Genomic DNA, 26,146 nt, shown 5'->3' with positions numbered 1-26,146 from the left:
TTAATGTGCAGCTAGAAAGTAATGAGGCTGAGGACATCTAATGTACTGAAGAGTTACGAAGGACAACATTGTATTTGTAATTTACAAAACAAGAACTAATTTAACGGGTTACATTATATGCTTCTAGTTTCGGTTCCAAGTTAATCTTAATCTGAGGCTTGTGTTATTGCTGACTGTTGTCTATTGCTTTCCTGAATAAATATAAGTGGATTGTGTGCTCTTGCTGAAGAGTTGACCTACTTTTTCTTTTGTTCTTCTCTTTTCTAAATCTCCTCACTCTGAATGCTCCCTAGTATACAAAGTACCTATCAATAATTTTCCGTAAACATAATGAATGGTAGACGTTTGTTTGCAATATAATATTGATAAAAATATGTTCAATAGTTTATTCAACAGTGGTACAAACGTATACAGTTAACAAATCGACGAATGGAAAGCCTATCAAACGACAATGGTCGAACTGATAATGAACATGAATATTCGGGGTGTTTTTAATAAATAATTAAACTGTCACGCCGTGACAAACAAAACATCTTTAATACCTTACGCTGGTAAACTCGGAGTTTTGCGGGATCATATTTAAAAAATTAAGTTGGTTTGAAACTCTGCTCTGAACCATGAGGGATTTCTGCTGGTCCCAAGCGCTAGTAAAGAAGAGGATTTGTGTGTATAGTTAGCAACTCGATCTGGTAAAGTGTTTTTGTCCACATCGATTATTAATTATGCTTGAAAAACAAACGAGGGATCACTGCGATTCCCACGACGAAATGTAAGAACACCAAGACTGGTAAAAAAGATTTGTCAACCCAAAAACGCGACGACAACCCCGGTCGAAAATATGCTCATTATTACACTGGGTAATCATCACATTGAATTAAAAACGGGAATAATGTTGGCCGAAAATTGATTTCACCTTTTTGTCTCGTCATATCAAAATGGAGAACTTGTTAAAGAAGGCTAACCAGTAAAAGTGGATGGATTTTTTAAATTTATCTGTCAGCCTGGAATGTTATTTTTCTGCCATAAAGTCTTATGAAAATAAAAATTTTTCTAGTCATATTGATTTTGATTGTTATAAAATCCAAACCCATGTATTTTCCAAATGTGCAAACTTTACTCTATGGTTTTCTTTGTTAGACACCTTTGACTGAATAACTATGTATATTGATTGAATGTACTCATAAGTACTTATAAGAGGCTAACAATTTGCAGCAAAACGAATTCCTATGAAATCCCAACTGAATCATAACGGGTGATGATATATATTTCTTTTTGTCTATCCCTTGAGGAGAATGAATGACGATACAATCCATACATCAAGTATATTTACACAATGAAAAAATTCTGTGATGGAAGCGAAATAGTGGAAAATGCTTATGAATACAACCGGCAACTAATCACCATGAAAATATCTAAAGATTTATATACTTTTAAAATATTCAAAAATAGACTGTATATTGGACGGGGAAAAGTTTATGATGTTCCATAGTTTATTTTTAAGAATTCATTTATTATATTCAAGTATATAGAACTGAGTGAAATGCTTGTTGTTAATAATACAATCAATAAACTCACTAATACCACCTTCAATTATAACTAATACATTGCTTTTATTTTAATTTCTATCATAGTCATTACAACAATAAAGTGTTTACTAGTACTGATTGATCACTGGGTGGTGATCAATGTCCTTGTGGTGTGGGTTACTGATATCCACATAAGTAGTATATTACGATGGTCGGTCATGGAATGTATTTCAGTAGAAAATCGATAAGGAGAGAACGGGAACGGCACGCAAATGGTACGAAAATGCATGAACAATTATAATCGGAGACTATGGATGCATATTTGCAGAAGAAACAGTCAAATTGAGACAATTGATTGTTATATGGTTCTCATATTTTAATGAGATATTCTGTAATGTTGTGCTAAAATACAGTCGATTGTCTCCATTCGTGTTCTTGTTCACTACATTATGTGTGTCAGGTCCTTCTTAGTGCAGATAGAATCCTATCAACCAGTACTACAGGAGATCAGTCGCGACCTGGATCGCTCAGTGGTAAGGTCTCTGACTATGAAGCTGGGCGACATGATATCGATTCTGTCAGGAGGCATCAGTCCCCTCAAGATTACAAGTACACCTTACTGATGGGTGCCAAATAGCACGAAACCTGGGTCCACAGTCTCTCCTATTGACAACTTCCAACCACCATCTCAAGGTGTTTACTCCTTTTATACAACAGTATTATCTATATAATTGAAATCATAAATCATTAATATAGTTTATCAACAGAAAAGTTGACTAACACTAAGCTCTTATTCTTAAAATTGAATCGTCTGTTTTTGTTCTATATAGATTTATTTCAATTTTTGATCATGTTTTGTCAAGTTTAGTTAACTATATCTAAACATGCACAGTACATTTTGATTAACACAAAAAAGTAGTAGCGATTTAGCTCATAGAATTTTGTAATTTTATTATCAATCTAAATATAACAGAATATAAACTTTTTTTCTTTTTAAACGATAGTTACTACTTAATAAAGTTAACTATTTCACAATGTAAATACAAAAATAATAAAGAAACATTGAAAGAAAAGAAAACAACTTCATCTTTAAGTTATCATAACTACTATATGTTTCAATTAAACATAAATGACACATTCATGTTTCATTTTATAAAATGATCATTGATGATTTGACTTTTGTTCAACCAACCGATGATTATTGTTAATGTTCAAATATAATGAAGAAAATAAAGAAAGAAGAGCGGTTTTATGAAAGATATATTTTCTTTCGGAAAATTAATGACAGTTGACCCGTTTATTATATATAACTCAATTCTACCCAGACAAAAAAATATTCTTACTTATCTAGTAATTTATATGATCAAATTTCAGACAAGAAAAAAGAAAGAGTAATCTAATTTGTTGAACAAAGAAAAAGATTCATTGAAAATTTTCGAAGGTTTAACTTGATAATGAAAATTACGTTGATATACTGTAGTGAATGAGAACACGAGTGGGGACAATCGTGACCGGAGTATAGCAGCATCTCTCCCGTATCAAGCCATTGCTGTCCAACTTGAGTCCAATGGGTTTGGATGACTGTGAATACTATCAAGTAATATTATAGTAATCAAGAACACTAGTGAGGACAATCGAATGCATTCAGTCACGAAATTACAGAATATCTCATTAAAATCTGACAACCATACAGTAAACAGTTAATTTGCAGACTATCAATCAATTGTCTCAATCTTGACTGTTCCTTCTGCAAATATCAGTCCATATTCTCCGATTATGATTGTTCATGCATTTTCATGCCAATTGCATTTCGTTTCCGTTCTTTCCTTATTGATCTTCTATTGAAATGCATTCAATGCCCGACCACCATAATATACTACTTATGTGGATATCAGTAACCCACACTACAATACCACTAATCAAAATCATTTGAATATTTATATTGAATACAAGTAGTAAATCAGAATCAATGTTGAAAAAAAATAATTTGATCATTGACATAATTCTAAAATACATAATATTTCAGATTGTTTGTTGTTTCATATTTTTCAAACATTAAAACTTGGTTATTAGTCATATTTCATTTTAGCACGTTACATTACTTACTTTATTAACACTAATGTTTAAAGCTTCATCGTTCTAAAACTAATATGAGTTAAGATGCCCCTGATCACCCTAACAATACCTCAAACCAGGATACTATGGCTCTCTTCTCTCTTAGTCCCAACTCCAAAACACAAATCTTGTAAGGAACGTGAATTTGGTAAAGACCCTAGAAGAGTTCAAGTTGCATCTTCTTTTCGATAGATCCTTCACTTAAGCTGTACATTTGTATTTATAAGTGTTTGGATGTCCTATCCACTTCCAACGTCTTTTCCTAATTTCCTCTTCAGCTGGAAGCTGGTTTGTCCTCTCCCATAAAACGTTGTTGCTGATAGTATTCGGCCAGTGAATGTTGAATATTTTGCGTAAACAACTGTTTATAAATACTTGCACCTTCTTGACGATGAATGTAGTAGTTCTCCACGTTTCAACTCTGTACAGTAGGACTGTCTTGACGTTCGTACTGAAGATTCTCACTTTGAAGTTAGTTGACAGTTGTTTTGAGTTCCATATGTTCTTCGATTGTAGAAATGCTGTTCTTGCTTTGCCGATCCTCGCCTTTACATCTGCACCAGATCCTCCTTGTTTATCAACGATGCTTCCCAGGTACGTGAATGTTTCCACCTCTTCCAAATTTTGTTCGTGAATCATCGAAATTTCGCAATATAATGTTGAATTTGTGTCAATACTGTTAATAATAATTGCAATATGACTGATAAAATATTGTAGCCTGGAAACTGGACTATCTTTTGGTACAAGGAAACAAAGACAACTTCCTATAATTAAGAGTAAGAAAAACCCATTCGATTTATGAATAAATGGAAATATCATGATTGCTCTTCATAAATAGTGTAGATTTTCGTCAATGCAATAGATTTTTTTTCAAAAAAGCTGAACGTATTATGAATAAATTACGTGTCCTACAAACATACCATACATTATTAGTACCTATGTCTTAAATGCTGGTTTAAGAGTAATTTAGAAATCACGAGTTATTGTGGTGTACACGTATATTACCAATAAAAATACATTTGTATCAGTAGAGGGAGTCATACGAACATTCTGTAGTATTTTCATACATTATATTGCTAGCATAACACTTCTAGATGGGTTAAATGTATGTATTCTAAACTTCCAGATGATGAAATGCCTTTTTTTCTCTTAAACTTAAAATGAAACTATTAAATTTTTATAACCCGTGCTTTTTAAACTAACTCATGTAAGTACACTTTTTCCAAGTACATTAAGTAATGATGTTTCTCTGGATTAAACCAGAGACACTTGGTTGTTTCATGAGCTGTTTTTTTCATTCTTATACAAACAAATATACACCTCGTTGTAGAATGAGCAATCTAATGAAAGACTTATTAAAAGGTTTGTTACCATAGTAAAGTGGTGTTACACAATCCACCTATTGTTTGGTATACGTCAAACATGTATTGTTTAGACAATTACCAATATAGAACACCAGTTAAATTATTGGGATAAACTCATTATTCTAAAGCACATGTTGATGTTGTTCAGAAGAACTAGAAGTTTCACAACTAAGCTATCTAGTTCAGAGAACACAACACCTCCAAAATCCTCATTGAGCTAAAAATAGTCTATCGTTTCATTAAGAACTGACGTTATTCGAGTAACCGTAAAACTTTGAGATACACTTTTCAGCTGATTCACTTAGCAATTATGTTCAAACAGGAGAACCACACGGAGGTGAATACCGAGTCACAAGGTATAACAGGAACTACGATACTTTAGACACCATAATCGGAGTCTGATCAGTAATTTTTTTCAATTTCAGCCAATTTAATGTATAAAGCAATTTTTATTCAGTACCGTATCAGTAAACTAACTTTGTTCTCAACTTCTTAGACTCCACTTGGTAACAACTTCATAGTAGTAGTTTGGGTAATTAATTTTGGTGTTAGTTGATAGTGACCACAAAATCACCACCCACATTGCCAAATCTATATTACTTTAAAATAGAACAAATGTACTTAGTTTAGTAGCAAATTTATTCACTGTTGATTATTCACACAGATAATACATATATTTACCATAAGGGATTTTGTGGAGACTTCAGTATTTTCATAGTTGAAATCACGATGAAACGGCCGTTTCGTCAGTGCTTCCAGGCTTTCCATGGTGATCTAGCTTCAATTGACTCATGATTTCAACTATTTACCACCAAAAATGTGGGTAGGTTATGTGGTCCATTACTGACTAGTTAAATTAGTAGTATTGCTTTTCACTAAAAAATGATAAGCTGATATTGTTACTAGCACTAGCTAGCAATATAAACATGCTATCAAAGCACTTTCCAATCGTCCACTTGAATATTACTCAATCTATGTAAATTTATCGACTAGCCGGATTAATTAAACACATCAGTACACGGTCAAACGATTAGTAAGAGGTGCTGATGAGCACAAGCTTTTGGTTGAGATTTGGCTCGATTTTCCGAAGAAAGCAGATATACGATAGTAGTCAAAAACCTGGCTTAAGCTTCTGAGGAACACATCGAAATGAATGAGGTTGTGCTAACACTTGGTGGTTAGGTCGTTTAACCTCCAACCACTAAGCTCCAGCCTTACTACTTCGGTTTGATCAACTAGGTGGAATGACTACCCCTAACAATTGAAGCGTGGTTCATACCCACGTATATAGAGAATGAGTTAGTTCGAAGATCTATACAGGCGATTCACTTAGCTAATAAAAACTTCCTATTTACAATTAGTTCCCTCACTCGAATAGCAGATTGCTTTCGTATATAAGAAGCGTGTATATCAGCATCGGACTGCGACGAACACGCAATACAACATGTACAAAAGCATAGTTGTAAAGCTTATGTACAACCAGTTTCCATAAGAGACAAAGTCGATAAAACATTTGAAAACTGATTGATTTGATATCCTAGTCATAGAACGTTAGTATTTCATTTTGAACGACAGAATTAAGATTTAACATCAGGGAATATAAGATTAATGTTATGATTGAACTTGAAGTAAATTCATTGTTTCATTCAACAAACGGATCTAAAATTTTATAAGGAAACATAATTAAACATCAAAATTATCCAATCAACTAAATGTATCATATAAACATTTATCAATATTTTACATATCACCATTAATATTCAACAACAACATATTCAAACATTAAATTTAAATGAAATGAAGACTAAATAGACTGCATACTAAAATCTGTACATACATCATCTAAAGATTACCATTAATGAAAAGTCGCAAACAGATAAAATTCATTAGATTATGTCATTGTAGTGAGAAACTAACAGATTTCATTTACTGAAATGAGTATTTGAAAAGAAACAGTGTGATTCTCTTAAAGCACCGACAAAAATTAGAGTCAAATATATATATGGAAATAATTTATTTTTCAAATTGTATTAAATGAACACGAATAGGAAGTAAGAACAAACAAATAGTTCTAATAAATAATGGATGGAAAGAAAACGAAGCATCAAGTAATTCTGATGTGGTGAAAATTTGTGTAGCCTAGAAAAAATTAAAAATGTAACGGTGTTGTATCATAGACTTTGGAGAACACAACTGAAGCCACCAAAATTAACTGCGTTGAAGAGAGAAAAATGAACCTAAGAACAGTTAAAAAAGAAAAGAGAGAACACACTGGGCGATATAAGAGAAAATAAGAAATTTGAATAAGCTTTTTAATTATTTGATGTATCCCAAGTGATTGTTTTAATATCCATAAATTCATGTAAAGCATTCGGTCCGCCTTCACGTCCAATTCCGGAGTTTTTCACTCCGCCAAATGGTAATTCAATAGTACTTACAAATCCCGTATTTAAACCAACCATTCCAACTTGTAATTCATCTGAAATTCTCCAAGCTTGATTAATATTCTCTGTGTAAATGTAACCAGCTAAACCGTATGGTGTTGCATTGGCTAATTCAATCACTTCTTCCTCAGTTTTGAATCTGAATGTTATGAGGAAGAGAAAGAGAGATAAGTAAAAATGTAGTAGTCAGTAAATATACAAGTTCTAACAAAGTATGTACTCAGTCGATAAACTAATTGGTCATTCAATATGTCATATTGTCTGGTCCTTATTTGTATTCGAATGGAAAATTTGTCACTATGTTAAGTGATTCAATTAAGTGGCCGATATTTTTTGAAGATAAATATTCGAAGGTAAATGAAATAGAATCCCTGAAATTAAGTTTCCATGTTAGGCAGGACTGATCAGTAAGGCATATCTACAATACTGAAGACATGGAGGATCTCTTTAGAATTGGTTTTTACATCCCAGTGGAAATATAAATTCTCTTAAGATTGCATATGCATCCTTCTTGATTCGTTTTTTAAGTTGGCTGGTTGTTTATTCGAGAAAAGATGAGCTAAACAACATAACACTTTTGGTTTTCAACTCAACTTAATTTCTGTAACTTACCTCGCTTTTTTTGACGCGTACTGCAGAGTGTTAGTCAGTCAGTCACAACGTCGAACCTAGGTATCTTCATCGGTTCAAGTCGCCGTACCCATTAGCAAAGAGAGATGAAATTTTCAGGCCAAATCCCAGAATAGTAGAGGTAGTAACAGTATTAGTGGTAATAGGAAAGATTAAGCATTGAAGATACGATTCAAGAAAATATAAATTAGAGAGATAAAAACAAAGAGAAAGCTATGAGGAATGCAGAAACTCAAAATATGAGGGAAGATAAAGAATGGATGCAGCCATGTCATCGCAAACGATTTTGAGTTATGTCATTTGAAGTCTCTAAACAGGCGGGCCCCAACCAGGTAGTCTACACCTATTAACATGGTTTATTCCAGTTCTCAGTGTCTTTACGGACTAATGTCATATTTTGGTTTGGCTACCCTTAGCTTTCTTCCCGCATACGCCTACGCTGCATAACGTCGCCCGTTGAAGTAGGCGGTAGTGATTGGGCATATGTAACACATGCCCCAACCACCCCAGTTGATGAACATTTGTCACGTCATCAGTCGACAAGTTATTCAACTTTTACCGCGGGGTTACAAAAGAGTATATTAGAAACAAATTCTAGAAGTGGTCGAACTAGCATATATATCAACGAAAGATAAAGCTACTTATAGTTCAGCTGAACCATATTGATAAATTTGAACACTCAGGTTTGAGACCGTATAAAAATCGTCATCAGTGATCGGAGTCATTAGATGACACATGACTTAAGATCAGTGGTTTGACATTAGTTTCGCTCTTACACTAGAATTTTATTACTTCATACTTTTCATGTCTTGCAATTTTGTTCTCTCTGATCAAATGGTAGTTTACAAGAAGTTTTATTCGTTTACTATTGTTTTTGCATTATGAATCTTGTTAATTTCACATCATGATGTTGCAATTTCAGTTGTTACACATTTATACCCGGTTCTATGGTTGTTTATAACTGGTAAAAGGAAGTAACTTTAAAGACATCTTAAACTCAAAAACATAAAGGTAAAATGTATACAAACAAGGAGATGAAAGAAAATTATACTTTTTTAAAAATTAAAGTTTATATATATCATGATACACACCTGCAAACTGAAGCAACAGGACCGAAAACCTCTTCTTCCATACATGCCATTTTTGTATGACAATTCGACAGAACAGTTGCCGGATAAAAATAACCATTGGAGTAATCAAGTCCAAATGAACTTTTACCCTTTAATCTACTATGACCACCAATTAATGCATGTGCGCCATGTTCTACAGATAGATTAACTAATTTTTCAATCTGGAAAAAACACACGATAAGATTGGAAATTATTACACTTTCATTAAATGTTCACAAATGTGAACATAAGTTACTTTGAAAAACTTCTGAAAACATAAAATTTTATTCTGTCTCTGTACTCACCCACCCACCCCACCTTAATCTATGCCAACTCAAGTCACCACAGTTCATATTACTGACACGATGAAAAGAAATCAACCAGAGAATGGAAAGAATAATATAATACCAACTATAATAGATAATGATGAAAAATCCTTTCTCAAAATAGCAAACGAATTGGGAAAAAAGATCGCAGGAATGTAAAATATGGGATCTTAGTAAGCTGGAAATAGAAAGGACGATAAGCAATTAGAATACACATATGCGATTTCTCTTCTACTTCTATCGTTATGCAGATTATTTATAATCCTTTGACACGTGATCTCATAATTCTCAGTAATATTAAACCAGAGAACATTATAGACATATTCTTTGTATTTTCAAATGTCAAAGACATTTTCCTTTGCTAACCATCTTATCTTTTGTACATGGGAAAAAGCAATGAAACAGTAAGAATTAGAACAAGCTGTAAAAAGAGATAAATTATGTCATTACTTTGAAGTGATTTATTTTATAAAAAGAAAATTATTGAAAGTCATTGCGGATAACAGTAAACGACTCTTTATGACCTCTAGGACATAATTGATGACTGTACACTGTATTATGATAACTTTATCGGTATACATCACAAAAAGAGACCGTCTTCTACATTGATTATTACTATTCTGTGTAGAGGTTTCTATTTTTGTCTATGACTTTTGTCAGGAACTAATATGTGCAGACACTGCATTTGAAAACGTGAACCACTGGGTTCTATCTCAGTGATTCAAGGGTGTTTTGCTCATCATGAGACTTGAAGGTCCTGTGTTTGATACCATTTGGAATTATGGGTGTGCACTGTTGCGAAATCCCACAATGATGAAATATCTGTTCAGTAATAGACCTTCCTTGATTTAAAACACGAAGTTCAGTGAAGGGATCTCTTTTCAACAAATTTATTATCAAGCTGTAAATTCGTTGAAAAGAGATCCCTTCGCTGAACTTCTTTGATTTGTAATGGTTTCCCACACTTATTATCGCTTTGTGACACAAAATCACCTAACAACCTAATTACATATAATAATAAGGAAAATATATCGAAAGAATTCGAACAACTTAAATTTGGAAAGGATGGATCTACATAAGACCATTCTGTTGTTCCATATAGTTCGTTAATAATATAGGCTTGGTACACGGATGTGATGCTTGAACAGTAATTTAAAAAATAAATTTTACAATATTCAAACATTCAAATAACCAGTCTGAACAATTTGGCTGGTAAGCTAATTTGATTGCAAGATTAAGTAGTCGAAATACTAATGAGCAATAAGTGAGAACAATAACAAGTTTCAGATGTTCTACAGAAAAATAAGGCGTACAAGTGAAGCATGAAGATGATAATATAAAAAAGTAACTAATGACTTAAAAACGAAACATGGAAATTCGCTATACCTTAGTTAAAGCTTTTTCATTGATAACTGGGCCTAAATTGATATTTGGATCAGCACCATTACCCATGTGAAGATGAGAAACAGCTTCAGTTAGTTTTCTAACAAATACATCATGTATTTCATCATGAACAAAAATACGATTTGCTGATATACAAGTCTAGAAAACAGGAAAAATATAGGAAATGAAAAAGTCACCTTGATAATTAAATATGATGAAAATATGATAATATACTAATGACAAGTAGTTTACATTACAAAAACATTTAGATTGTAGAACAATCTAAGGCTAGTAATACATCAATCACACTAAAGTAATTCATAATATATGTAAAATGTAACAAGGGTGTACAACAGCCCCCCCCCCAAAATACATTGTGACCACTATAAAATGAATGAAATAAAATCTAGCCAACAGTAAAGTATCTGATAAAGTCTAAGTGATAGCAATTGTAAAGCAATCAGTTCACTGAATTATTTCCGTAGTCATTGTACGAAAAGTAAATCGCTGGGATTACTTAGTATCAGAACTGCTACTGGTGAATGAAAGATATAATATCTACGGAGTGCTTGATTTCATGCATACACATCTGATTTAAGTTCTTCTCTGTTGACCAGGTGCAATTTTCAGTATATTCCATCATTTGTATATTCTTTATTCTATACCTGAAAAGTATTTTTTACAACCCAATCACTTTTACCTCTTAACGTGAATACAATATACTAAAGTTATAGCATGTAAGCCAAGTAACAGGTTATACATTTAATTATTACTTATTAAACATCTCACAAAGAAATGGTGTTTATTGGAAAGTCTTCACGGATAATTCATCCTGGGGATGTCCTGTTGTCATCGTTTTCAAGTTTAAAGCTTTAGTCTTAAAGCAGATTCACAGAAAAATTAATAGTTGGACTGCCAATAAAGGTCAGGAAGTACTAGATAGCTGTTTCATCCTAGTATGAGACACCTTAGTAGTGCGAGCCCATAAACCCACCAGGAGTCTAGCCCAGGACCTTCGGGTTTCAGAACAAACGCTTAACCATTAGAACCACTATGTCGGTATCTAGTAGTACAACTCTAACCTTCAGTGATATTGTAACTGAGATCAATCTGTAACAAATACAACCTAAAAGTTAAATTGATCCATATAAAACCCCTTCAACTAAAATATATGACAATAAATTATTCCTTGAAACTAGGAGATTTAAATAAGTCAACGAAACAACAAGTGTCCTATTTCATGACACATAATACGAATTAGGTATCGAAAGGATGAACTGAATTGAATACATAAAACTTAATTTCAGAAAGTAATCAAAAATGAAATGTGATGTACATTGTAGACTGTAAAACTAATACTCACTTGTCCAGAACAACGAAATTTACATCCTACTGCACCAGCGACAGCTTTCTCAATATTTGCAGAATCAAAAACAATAAACGGAGCATTACCGCCCATTTCCAAAAGAACACGTTTACCATAATTAGCAGCTTTGGTATATAACATCTGGTAATAAATAGAGTTAAACAAGAAAACGATTTGAAATTAACAACAGAAAATAATAAAAAATTAACTCAACAAAATGAGCACAAAAAAAGCAACAACAACAACACCAAACATATGTGTGAGAAGTACCCAGATACATTATGTAGTGATGAATTGAAGAACAGCATGTCTTATATGATTTATTTATGACATAATTTTAGTGTTTGGTCCAAAAGATCACTAAGAAATATAAAATACAATATAATATGACATTAATGTATAGAAATTAATCGTTTTGAAGAAAATACTTACTAATAGAGATACAATTCAGACAGGAGTATAATCAAAGTGCATTATGTTAAATTAGAAGATGCATCATATAGTCTAACAACAAGTGTAACAAGAAGATTAGAACAACTGCTTGTAAATCCTAGGTTAATCATTAAAAGCCCCTCGCCTCTCAACGCTAACTAGAGTCGTCAAGACCCAACGGAGGCTAAACCAATCTAACTAACCTTCATTACACAGAACCATTTCATAAATTGATTTTTCAACCTCATTTCAACATCAGAAGAAAATACACACATGAAAGCTGTTAGGACAACATGGAAGAAATATATCTAAATAATTAAAACAAATAAATATCCTCATGGAGATTGAGCACATGTTTCTAGATCTCAATACTACTTATATCGGTGTTACTGAATCCAAGTGGTCCTTTGGAAACAGTAACATTGAAGAACAGGGTCGCTAAGCATCTTAAGAAACATCAGATTTTACAAGAGACGAACAGTTAACAAATGAAACTGTGCTTGAAAAACTTTAAAACATCGTGAAAATACATACTTGAAGGCTGAAACCTGGCATTTATCATTCTTGCGCATATTCCGGTAAGAACATTTGTCTACGGAACTGAGCGTAGTTAAATACCTTAGATTGTTTGGGCAGTAGGCTGGGTTTAATTTTAAAAGTATCTGTTAGGTTTGAAGCGATTACGAGTTCATCTAGTCTGAGGACGGAACGAGGACCTGTGACCAAAAACCAATAAGCTATATATTCTGATGCGTCCCAGATCCGCTAACTAGAGTAAGAAGTCCAAGTTGGAAGTGGAGAAGACATATTCCGTAAGCAGCACAAGCAATCACAACAGGTACAAATCAAACGTATGTATATAGCATAAAATTGTCCTTGGGAAGCGTTATAAAATAGCGTACTAAAAGATACAACGGACGAATAGCGTTTAAGATTTTCCGAAGTGGCTGTATACGCGTGGTCATGTGAAAGTATTTTGAGAGGGAGAGCTGACTCTCCTCACCCTCGGCCGTATCAGGGCATTTGGGGACCATGGTCATGCGTATACAGCCACTGCCGCGGAAGCCCTACTTATTGCCTTGTCGCGGCGGAGGTGTTGTTTACGAAATCAAGAGGACGAAAAGCGAATTTCCGACGCCTTAACTGGGTTGGTGGACATGGAGAGTCCACCTAGAAGAGTTGGGAAACCCTGGTTCCAAACCAATGGTGCACATGAGCTCCAGGATCCTGAAGGAACAAATGGCATAATAACCTATAGTTGGTCACCTTTTACCATGGGACTGCATCTCCTAAAGTTTCTCCACTGCCCTGTGGGTTAGACCTGTAGGTCAAAGTCTCCGGTTGTGGCCCCCTAAGGAAACTATCTACCTCGGTTTATGCACTCGGACAGAACCACAGCCTACACACAAATCAAATAACGATTACTACTGGAAATATTATTCTTGCTTCAATTAGCATTCAGAAAAATCACATCGACAATCATTTGATAACATTCATCTTTGCTTTTTTATATACTGTGTCACTTATCTACTCCCTTCTATTCTCACTTTAAGTATTCTTGTTTTTCAACTTACACAGGTCACCTATGGTGGAAACCCTCTTTTGTGTGGTGCATATGTATTTGGTGCCCGTTTTTACCAATATTTACGTGTTCAAATAAATAAATAAATAAAAGAATAAAATCTTGTGTAGTAGTAGGTTTCAAAAGAGCGAAGAGAAGACAAACCAATAAATGGCACCAGTCTATGGAGTCATTGACTGTTGGACTGAGGGATATAGGTGGGTGCAGATTATCTGATTGGGGTCCGTGTGACTATCATAACCAATTGTTAGAGACTGTGTGATAGCTTAAAATCATCCACAGTAGTGCAGGTGCATTAACTCTCCATTTTTCCTTAGTTTTTGAAAGCCGGAATCTCCCACCTTTTTGTTTTCCGTTTTCCAATACTTAATATTCTCTACTAATACTGTTACTACTTCTGGTACTCTGGGATTCAACCTGATAATTTTATTTCGCCGAGATAATGTGATGTAGCGATTTGAACCGACCCATGTATGTGTCGGATTCTACGTTGCATACGACTGGGTGATTAAAAAATAAGACACTTTCAAAATAAATTGAGCAGAAAGTAAAATGATTATAATAACAAAATGATGATGTATAAGAACTCTCGTCTAAATTAGAGCGAATAGTTTCACAGTATTTGAGCGCCGAGATTTTACAAATATATATTATTCCTATAAAATGATGATGTATTTAAAATATCCCAACGAGTAGAAAATTGAATTCATATCATTACGCAACTTAGTGCAAGTGTATTAAAATACTATTTTATTTTTATAAAGTGTTTTTACGCAAACTGATCACAGGAATACCAAAATAATAATTAGACTTACCGTTCCCACTTTTGTAGAGCCGGTAAATCCAATTAAACGAACAATTGGATGAGTACATAATATATTTCCAATTTCTTCTGCTCCATTGTCATCAACTGCAGCTGTGACTACATTCAAAACACCTGGAGGTATCCCTGCTTTTTCAACACCAAGATAAGTAATAGCCAATGATGTTAATGGAGTATCTTCAGCTGGTTTAATAATTGCAGAGCATCCTGAAGCCAAAGCAGCACCAACTTTTCGTGTTACCATAGAAAGTGGAAAATTCCACTATGTTTAAGTACATGAAAATACATTAACATTTTCAACTTATTAGTAAACATATAAATCACTATGAATCACTTTCCTTTTGTAGTCAGTTAATTATGAAGTGATTTTTCTAAATATTTACTTATTTTGAATGTAGCACAGCTCTTTTTTTCTCAAACGTATAAGACTATTTCACTATGTGGGTAAGCGAAATCATTGAAAATATTGAGAGAATAATGGAACGATAAAACTCAGTTTATAATAAGCATAATCGATTTCAAGACATTAAAATTAGCTGTAACTTGTAGAAGAAAAAGATAAAATGTTGGTAACTCATAATAAAAAAAGAAAAGGCGGAAAGTATGAGTAGCTGCCGATTACCAGATGTGATAAATAAATCCTGTAAATAATTGTATCAACGAAAACATGTTGGATAAATAAGTCACTTAACTTCATTATTTTATTCAATGACTACATTCAACTGATTTCAGGACATATAAGTACATCCGGCATTTTACGGCTTCCTAATATTAGGTGAAGATATATTTACTAATCTGTTACTTGGTTAAACTATGGTAAAGACTGCGGTTTGTGTTGGAGAACTTCATTAATAGTTTATGAATTTGAATTACGATCTAGGCAACTAGGTAGCGTCACTAACTCTAATACGAAAGTGTTACTTAAAGTGTAGAAACCAGCATAACAAAAAATGAAATTTAAAATGAAAAGAGTTAACCGGAAAATTTTAAAGTAACCAAAATTAGTTTACAGTCGAATTTTCCAATTAACATAAACAATGCAATTGAATAAATGTACAAAATTTTTAGATTTGCTAAAATCTTAATTATTGACTATAAAAATTAAAGCAGGAAGTATCAGAAGTAATATGAATTACTTTTACGAAACTATTGAGTGATGACTATGAATATCATAAAGCCCTAGTATTTGGTTTGTGCGACTTTCAATCACTAGATTCTAGGTTAAAGATCCATCCTATCTATTTCCACTTGGATTCCTATTCGGATAGTATCACTATCCCTCACGCTTAAAAAGTGGTTTGAAGCTGAGTACATAACCTGCATTCGGTAATTGAGTTACATATCGGTGAGTATAGATGTATTAAGGCTTTTGTTAGGAAGTAAAAACGTAGTTAAGACATTTCTATGTGTGGAATTAGTCTAAAGTAGAAAAGTTTATATATTAACACTACATGTGTACGAATATTCGTCAATATTAGAACGAATGTTTCGACATAAATTTGGTGCCGAGTATAGAGAGGACATTATATGTGAAAACTATATTTGAAATAACTCTACATGTTTTACACAAGCTTCGTATAAAAATGTGAATAAAATGCGTTATTACTAATTCACACAAACAGTTAAGATTAGGAGGGTAAATCAATACAACAAAAAGGAAGCATGATCTAATTACCGGAGTAATTACACCAACAACGCCAATCGGTTGTTGAGCAACTAGCTGACGCCGTGAATGAGAGCTTAGTGATGGAATATAAAGACCAAAAACACGTTTAGCTTCCTCAGCATACCATTCCAAAGCGGAAACACCTGCTAGAACTTCATTACGTGCATCGAATGACGATTTTCCCTGAAAAATAAAAATAAAACAATTTATTGATTTTTACAGTCAACACTATGGAATAAGGTTTGTTAAGCAACCATTGGGAACTAATAGGCACTGGAAAGTTGCTTCATCTTAGTACAGGACTCAGTAATGAGTATCTACGATTTCATCATGGATAGAGTTAAGGCCATTTATATCCTACGGCGATCAAGCAATTCGCAAAATCGCCGCGAAATCTGAGGGTTCTGGGTCTGACAATCAGTGGGGTTGTGGATGCGCAGTGTTTAAGAGTCTAATACTAAGATGAAACAGATGTCGACTGCTTCCTGGATTTCAATTAAGATTAGATGCTGACCATAAAACTTAAAAACCTCGGTAAACTTCCCACACAATCCATTCCTCACCAAAAACCTAAAGGTCTTGAACTCGGACCCCCACTAAAGATCGTTAAGCAAGTGCTGGTGAAGGATGGCGAATAATGATGAAATAGCTGATCACTAGCAATATGATGTCTAATGGTTTTCCAGATGATAGTTGTGCATGATGAAAACTGTATTCAAATTAGACAAAGAACTAATCATCTAGCTAAACAAACGTCATGTCTTTCTGAATTTTAAAATTTAACAGGAAACGTGGTTGTAAATTGTAATCATAGAGACAGGAAACAAATTCTCAGTATTAATGTGTTTAGAAGTATATAAATATATATAACGGAATATCTCACATTTTCAGCTACAATAAGATCCGTCAATGCGTCAACATTCTGTCGAATAGTATCTGCCCATTTACGTATAACTGACGATCGTTCCCCCGGTGTTTTCAATCTCCATTCTTTTTGGCTGACTGAAGCTACATTGACGCTAATTTCACATTCATTCTTTGAACAAGCTGGAACTGAACCTAAGTGTTCACCTGTAGCTGGATTCACAACTGTAATAAATAAATATTTACGAATATATATATATATATATATAATATATATATATATATATAACTAGGTAGGATGACAGATGAGAATACTTTATTTATAAGAATGTCCCAAAAATCATGCCAACTCCCATTAACCTGATACTATGGTGAGAACCAGTTGGATAAAATAATCGTTTAACCTACACAGCTTACTTTCGAATACTCTTCTGAACAACTTTAGTTGAAGGTTATTACTTACAGGATTTTATGAGCTATTTCTAATAATCGCCCAACCAACCTTAATGTATCCAACGTGAGAAATTATTAGTTATGTACTGAGAATTATTGACCGTTAGCTGATGAAAGTTATAACCACAAAGAATAATTATATTCAATAGTTCATATCCCTAAGGGCTACAAAGAAAAATTACAAATCAATTGAATTTAGAATGTGTAACAGGTAAAATAACAGACCGAATATCTATTAAATACTAGTTGGCAAAAGAACAACTGAATTCTTAGAAGCTCAGACTTTGCGAACACCATCAGACTAGAAAATATATAGTAATTCAGTTTAGCTACACTAAGTAAAAGCTTAATATTAGTATTCTGTAGATCATACAACTCTCTTCCCCCTCCCACAGAACAAAATCATAATAAATAAAAGTCAAAAACGATGAAGGCAGAAGTAAAACCAGCTAACAAAAAATATTGTAGCACAGTGGAGGTTAGCATGGCTCCATATTTGAAACCACTACTAATTAACTTAGTTGAAGTTTTATGGAAATTGACTGTTTTTAGAATGTATTAGTCATAGATAGATATCCTCAGTTGACGTATTTTGAAAACTTAGTGAGCACAGGATAGCTATTTTGTCCTAATATGGGATACTTCAGCAGTGTGTGTCAACAACCCCACTAGGGATCAAGACCAACACCTCCAGATCTCTTAGCGAAAACTTAACTGTTAGAAATACTAGGTCCAGTAATTAAACACAAATGTTGTTAGCCGTTCGTTCAAACACAACAGTCAGTCAGTCAGTTACAACGTAGAACTTCGTACGTACGTACATCAGTTCGAGTTGCCATACCACCAAATATTATAGACTATAACTAAAGTTATAATACTGAACTGATTTCAAGTTTCTTTGTTTAAAAGAATTTCGTTGAGTGAGAACAAAATCCCATGAGACATTATAATATTACAGTGGCCTAGAGAGATAACTTTTAAAAATCAACCCTAGTAAAGTTATGTACTAAGATAAGATTATCTAATCCGGGATGATAGATAAGCACAATTTCAACGGAAATTTAAATTTCATTTGAGGAAATCAATTAAAAGTAAACAAACCCGAAAACTTTTTCCCAGACAAGGAAGGTTCCCATTTCCCCGAATAGAACGCTTTGTTTTCTGGAACTAAATGGCCCCAAGATGGTGATCCCATCAGACTGCATGATAAACTTATTTGTGCACTGGGAATACGTAATGCATTTGATTTCGCGAGCCACCATTTTCGCACACACTAACACAGGAAGAAAATAAAATTACATGTCGTTCTATCGATATTGAAACTGGATAACGAAATGCAGGTACATGTACTAGATTCTTAGCCATGTTTTTGCATGAAGACACGTTATTCTAATTGGTTACTGAAACTGTAGCAGTCAAAATGTGATTCGAATTTAATGCATTACACACTAAGCCGATACAACTAACTTATCGACAAAAATTGCAGCGATGTGATTAAAGCACAAGATTTTCGACTACAGGGCCTAATGCTTAAACTTCGCTCCACCGACTTTGAAATGGGAAGTCTGGAAATACTATGACGCCTGACGGGGAACGTATAGCTCAGTCAGATACATGAAATAGCACTTAATCACTAGGTCGTATTACATTACATCAATCCATTTTATTGCTGTTTATGAATCACACGAACAATAATTGTAAGATCAGGTAGACAAGCTATGATTAAGCATAACTTCACGAAAAATTAGGTTTAGCTTTCAAAGAGACCAATAAAGACTCATAGACAGTTTATTGGAAGAATGTAATCGTAAATTGGCATATAACCTCTTCCCAAATAAACCGAAATCCTTGTCAAGCAGGTGAAACATCACAGTGGACGACCTTAATCCACCCTCTATAAAATGCGAATAATTAGAGAGATGGTCATTTGAATTGCTAGAAATGATAATCGCCCCGGTTTTAATTCAACAGACTAGGGATCCCAACAAACATAACTTACGACACTTCTCCTGTCCTTACTCACGGTGATGTTCGTCGAAGTGTTTTCCATCTATAGGATGAAGTGATCACATGGTCATCTAGTTCGATTTTATTGCTGCTGTGGTCTACCAAGGAGATGTGCCGGCCCTTTCCAATAAATGGTGGGCAGACACATGAAGAAGATCAGCTATGAGGATATGACAGGCAAGTTCAAAGGCCGAGAACCGACAAAATACCCGTGACAGGTTTCTGTAATGAGTCGGTCTTTAGTAACAACCATAGAAGCTGGTGGACCTATGTTAGTCCTTCGATTTTTCCCAGTAAAGGTCTAGCTTCTCCTTGAAAATGTTCACTGATGCCACTTGTTTGGGTGGGGAGATGCACCGTGGATAGTATACTAGTAAATGTTACCGTGTCCGAAGTGCATGAGTACACTTTTTCTAGGATTAATTTCTAAGCCCCAACATTGGGACTATCTAACTAATTTGTCTAGGTCAGCTTGGAGATCAAAATGATCAGCCTCACTTCTTATTGATCTTCAGATTTTGACATCACCTGCAAAAAATAATGTCGACGACTTAAACAATCGCAGCAATTCGTTGACGTAAAGAAGATAAAGTAGGGGACCTATAACTGTCCCTTGGGGTACGCCACTTTTGACCAGCTTCTATTCAGATAGTGTCTCACTTACCCTTACACTCTCTCTCCGGACAGATAGGAAGTGTCTTATACATTCCTGTGAGGAGCCTGTTATTCCGAAGCTCGAGAGCTTCCACATAAGACCTTATCAAATGCTTTGCTAGTCTATGAATATTACATCGACAGACAGACTATTATCTGGGGCTGCTGTTTAAATCTGTCTCGCAATAGGTTGGTTACACATGAATGCTTGTTTCGAAACCCGCGTTGCTCTGGAGTTAACAGATTGCATGATTCTATGTGACTAGGCACCCTAATCTGAATTATCTTTCAAAGTAACTTGACCGCTATGCCGGTTAGACTGACAAATCGGTAGTTAAATACAATCTGTCAACTTTTGAAGCCTGCAAAAGTGATATCTGGACCTTTAATGTAATCACTTAGAAGAATTTTTTAGCCATAGTCCCCAAGATTCAGAGTTAGGTTAGACACTCACAGAACCTTACTAAGTGAGGACTAACATGGTCCGTCGGCCAACTATCCTTAATACCCGTCCGGAATCGGAATAAGAATCTGGATAACCAAATCGGTAAATTTCATTTGTAAAAAGTTCTGTCAAAAATCAGTAGGCTCCAATCCCCCTATTTTGGTGGGAATTTTGTCCGTTTTGGATAAATTTGGGGGAAGCTGTGATAGAAAACTTTGGAGGAATGGCACTAGACCCCCGAAATTCCCTCAAATTTGGAGAAAAACCCCAAAATGTTATGGGAAGATCCGGGCTTTACCCAGAATCTTACAACACTTTGGGGTTTTTCCCGAAATTTCCTCAAACTTTGAAGGAAACTACAGAATTTTCCACGACTTTGCGGAAAACGCAAAAATTTATACAAAATAAGGAGATTGGGAATAAAATAGACGTTTAAACGTCCAAATTTGGATACTTGATGATTATTATTCTAAACCTTTATGGCGGTTAGTTGGCAACAACAAGAGGCCTACATAATTTGTTACACAGAACAATTATCTTAAAACAACTTTTATAAATGATGAAACTCTACCGGACTTATCACAATCTTACCCTAATACCACACCACCTATAAGTCATTAACCTTGGAGAATTCGCAAGGTCACACGTAAGATCAAACCAATCACTGTTGCAGTAGTAATCTCAAGGTTGCATCGTTCAACATTTTAAATTTAGCGCTGAAAGTAATAATTTTTTAAGTCTTCTGTCCACACTAGTAAGGATAGGAGGTCAGTTGACCTGTACTAATTTTTGTGAAAATCAAATTCCACCTTAAATGCATCAAAATGAGCTAATTTGACGTGTTCCTGTGGAAAACTCCAGCAATTCACCACTCGATGAGAGAAACGGGACTCCAGACGTAAACAATTTGATCTCGATTTATGAACATATTCAGAATGTCCCCTCTGATGACCAACCACAGATGTTAAGAAAAGATAGGGCATTCATTCCAAAATCATAGTTCGGTATCCGGTGAGACGGTATTAGATCACCCCGGAACCTTCGATAAGTTAATGCAAATAGGTTGAGGCATCTCATTATGTCTTCATAAGATGGCCCAGAGGAACCTTTTAACATTTTGGTCCCTCGTCATTCTACCTGTTCAGGCATATTCTCTTCACAAATGAAATAAGGACTAGCTGTTTGAATCCCATATTCCAGTGTGGCCTGTAGCTGTAAATAATTCCCCAAAATCAATAGCTTTTTAAGTGTTCGACATTGGATGCTGACCACGTTGTTTAAGTGGACTTGTTTAACTGAAGGCTTTCGGTCATGCATCCGTTCCAGATTACGTTTCGACTCGGCGTGGGACACAGCTCCTACGTTTCACTAGATAGCTAAGAACAAACGCCTCTCGATATATTGGTAACATATCAAATATATCTTTCCTACCTCTTCTCGTCTGACTTCTGATTTCTATTGGACGTAAGTAGTTTCGAATATAGAAGGTGCTGCTGGCCGCTAGTTGTCATACTAGAATACCAGTCGTATCCTCAGGCCTAATAAAAGTCGTGTATAATAACCTAACATTTCTTTGTAGAGGTAACGAAATAACTTACGAATAGTTCATAAGACTCTCGAGACTTTACCAACAGTTGCCTTGCAGTTACTTTTGGTTTTTAGGTCGTTGCTTATCATGACTGCCCAATCTTTATAATCCACTACTTCAGGTAACACAGTCAGTTCAGTATTCGGTTCAGTATTAGAACTACTATAAAATTGGCCTAATCTCAAAACTGCAAATTTATCATCGTGTGACTTCCTAATCTATAAGATCTTACGTGGAAGTCACATCATTGTCTACACTGACTCGTCGTATCATGACAATCAACAGTACGATGTTCAGAACTTCCGAAGGACATATTTAGGCTGGGGACAGAATAATATATTTAATGTGGAAAGGTATAAATTACACAAGAATGGCCACTCCTGCAAGGCTGAGCCATGTCATACTGATCAACTGTTCCCACGTTCCTCGTTGTTGATCTCTCAGTGTTAAATGTCGAATAAGAATTTTCTCACTTACCTCGTCTTCAGCTTGGAGGATCGTGTTGTTAGAACCAATACCACTACAAGTCTACGGTAAGTCCAGTGAACATTTTAATACCTACTTGCCGTAATTTAGATAATTAACCCACTATGTATAAGTATGCGTGAGTCTGGCTGAAAGGATGTCTATACCTCAATCTTTATCTGTCCTCACATTGTTTGTATACACAGTCAATCAACAACACCCATAAGTGAATAACATTTATAGAATACAGATAGACACTCCAACTTTATGCCTATAGCTGGTTTCCTGGGTTTTAAAAATTCCAAAGTAAGTGCATAATAATATCGGGAGAATTGAACTGCTAAGATACTCAGTTAACAAGGCACCATGTTTTATCATAAAATGAAGAGAAGTTAACCTCTACGAGTCACTGACGTGAGGCAAGTAAAGATGACCAAGGATCGTATCTTGAGGAAATCCACTTTAGAAAATCCTATGTTGATATGGCTCGATCTAGCCGTATCTCTTGTCTCCTATCATTGAGAAAGTTACATATTCAGTCCACGATTTCATGATGGATCCCAAAACCTTCCAGTTTTAATTTAAGACTCAGGTGAGAGACCCTTTCAAACGTTTTACTTATGTCTATCAAATGTATCTGCCGGGATATTCATATATTTTGCCGCAGTTCAATCTCCTCTTGTAATGAGAAGATTTGTTAGGTATGATAGGCTTTCCCCAAAGCTATGTCGTCCACTGGCTAAAAGATTATTCACAAACGTGTAGTTTAAAGTATCCATCCGAATAATCCTCTCTATTAGTTTGACGACTACATTGATCAGACAAACATTACGATAGTTACCAACTTATTTTCAACTGCCCGCTTTGTAAACCAGATTAATAATTGTGTTTTTCTAGCCTAGAGAGTTTAGACTGCTGCAAATATACCAAATAGTAATACCAGAGGTTCGTGGTTTCCGAAAATATTTGATGCTTCAGTTTTAAAATTCAAAAGACTAAGGGTAGCTATAAAAACTCAAAATTGTTTGGAAAGTCCATAGATTTGATATAATTTACGTAGATACCGGTCAACAGGTCGGCGGAATCTCTAATCCGGAAAACTTGTATAAGTTCACTCGTTGGAATACACTTCTTTACTACGTAAACAATTGTTCCTTAAGTGTTGATGGTTTCTCGTTTTTGAATTTCTGAAAATGATCTTGGTACAAGAAGTTTGCCGGGTTATCTGTTGGCTATATCTGGCTCTTAAGATGAACTAATTTAAACTATGTTCGCAAGGCTATTACGCTACACATTATTCTGAACTGTTTAATTTCGTCTCAATATAATGCCAACTGTATCTGTCTAGTGAAATCCTGGGTTTATTCCATTATAATGCAGGTCCGTTTTGTTATAATTATATCACAGCTGCTGACGTTTGAGCAACTGTCCCACAACCAATTTCGATTATGGTTAATTTTGGAGAAGCCCTTTTATTAACTTACTTAACAGACAATGTCATTTGCTTTGTCTTGCTGCTCCATTATACGACTTGACAATAAATTCTTCCGAAGAACCCATGAGACTTTAGTTTTGATGAAACAATTCAAACCCTGTCTCAAATCTTTGGAGAACAGTCATCTTTATTTAATATACGTTACCAGTGCTTGAAGATAACGAAAGAACCTGGAGATGACTGGGTGAAACATGCAGATATAGTGAACCGAGAATGTGAGAGATTCAAGTTGTCTTCCATGACTGAAGACCAGTTCAAATGCCTAGTATTTGTCTGTAGCCTGCGTTCACCTGAGGATGCTGACATCCGAACGAGAACCCTAAGCAAACTTGAACATTGTCCCAACATGACCCTGCAGGAAGTGACTACTGAATGTCAAAGGTTAGTGAATTTGAAGCATGATACCTCGACGGTGGAAAACACTAACCAGTTCCCCCACGTTAATGCTGTTGAGAAAAAAATCGTACAAGGTTCCAGAATACAGAATTATCGAAATGACAGTAGTAAACCATCATCCCCATGCTGGTTATGTGGAGGTTGGCATTTCAAAAGGTTTTTTCCGTTTAAAAGTCATCGTTGCATTACGTGTTCCAGGAAAGGACACAAAGAAAGTCATTTGCAAAACCCGAAAACGCCGTCAACCTAAAGTTTATTCTAAAAGATTCAAGCCACGTACAGCCAAAGTGACGGTAGCTGCTGACAGAATCGGCTCCCATAATCGTAGAGAGTATGTTTCCCTCAAGATTAACGGGTACGATGCTCGCTTACAGCTAGACACAGCCTCCGATATAACGCTTATAAGCAGGAGGACGTGGGAGAAAATTGGGAGGCCGAGAATATATCCAACTTACCAATCAGCACACGGCGCATTTGGGGAAATTCTAAACATTGCTGGTGAGGTTCACTGTGAAATCATGGTCGAAGAGCTTACAAAGAAGGGAATAATATTTTTGACAGAATGGCCATCACTCGACTTATTGGGGCTTGATTGGATAGAAAGGTTGAAATTATTAGATCGTCCCATAAACTCAATCTACAACAACGTCAGTATGTCGAAAGTTGGGGATCCAACATTTTTTCGTGGGGGAGGATGAAGTCGGCAAATGCAGTCCGGATACCTACCCCGAATCTTCAGAAAAAAAGGGGAGGTGTTGGAATGACCCTGCAATTTTCTCGCAATCGATATGACAAGCTCATGAAACATCAAGGAGCATTTCAACCAATCAGCGATTGATTAGAAGTTATGTGAAGTTATGTTACTAAAATAGCGAAAATGAAAAGTTACATGTAGAGATTCTGATTGGCAGATAACTACACTGCGACTATGTTGAGTAGCATTCTGGAATTTTCAGTACAACCCAAAGACTTCTAAAATACTATAAAAACTCTATATTTTCTGTACATAAACG

General features: G+C 34.9%; 1 protein-coding gene across 1 annotated transcript; it reads right to left on the bottom strand.

Moving 5' to 3' along the window:
• Positions 1-7,317: 7,317 nt before the first annotated feature.
• Positions 7,318-19,448, bottom strand: Smp_161350 (putative succinate semialdehyde dehydrogenase; the record flags this gene model as incomplete). Its single annotated transcript, XM_018794780.1, has 9 exons — positions 7,318-7,588; positions 9,171-9,370; positions 10,901-11,056; positions 12,261-12,404; positions 15,093-15,362; positions 16,776-16,949; positions 17,650-17,855; positions 19,185-19,356; positions 19,383-19,448. 9 exons carry the CDS (start codon positions 19,446-19,448, stop codon positions 7,318-7,320), a joined length of 1,659 nt encoding a protein of 552 aa, XP_018649158.1.
• Positions 19,449-26,146: the final 6,698 nt, after the last annotated feature.

Source organism: Schistosoma mansoni, chromosome 1 (genome assembly GCF_000237925.1).
Source record: "Schistosoma mansoni strain Puerto Rico chromosome 1, complete genome".
In the NCBI taxonomy this organism is placed as follows: Eukaryota; Metazoa; Platyhelminthes; class Trematoda; order Strigeidida; family Schistosomatidae; genus Schistosoma; species Schistosoma mansoni.
The sequence above is the reverse complement of the archived record's forward strand: the minus strand, read 5'-3'. Positions and strand labels throughout refer to the sequence as shown.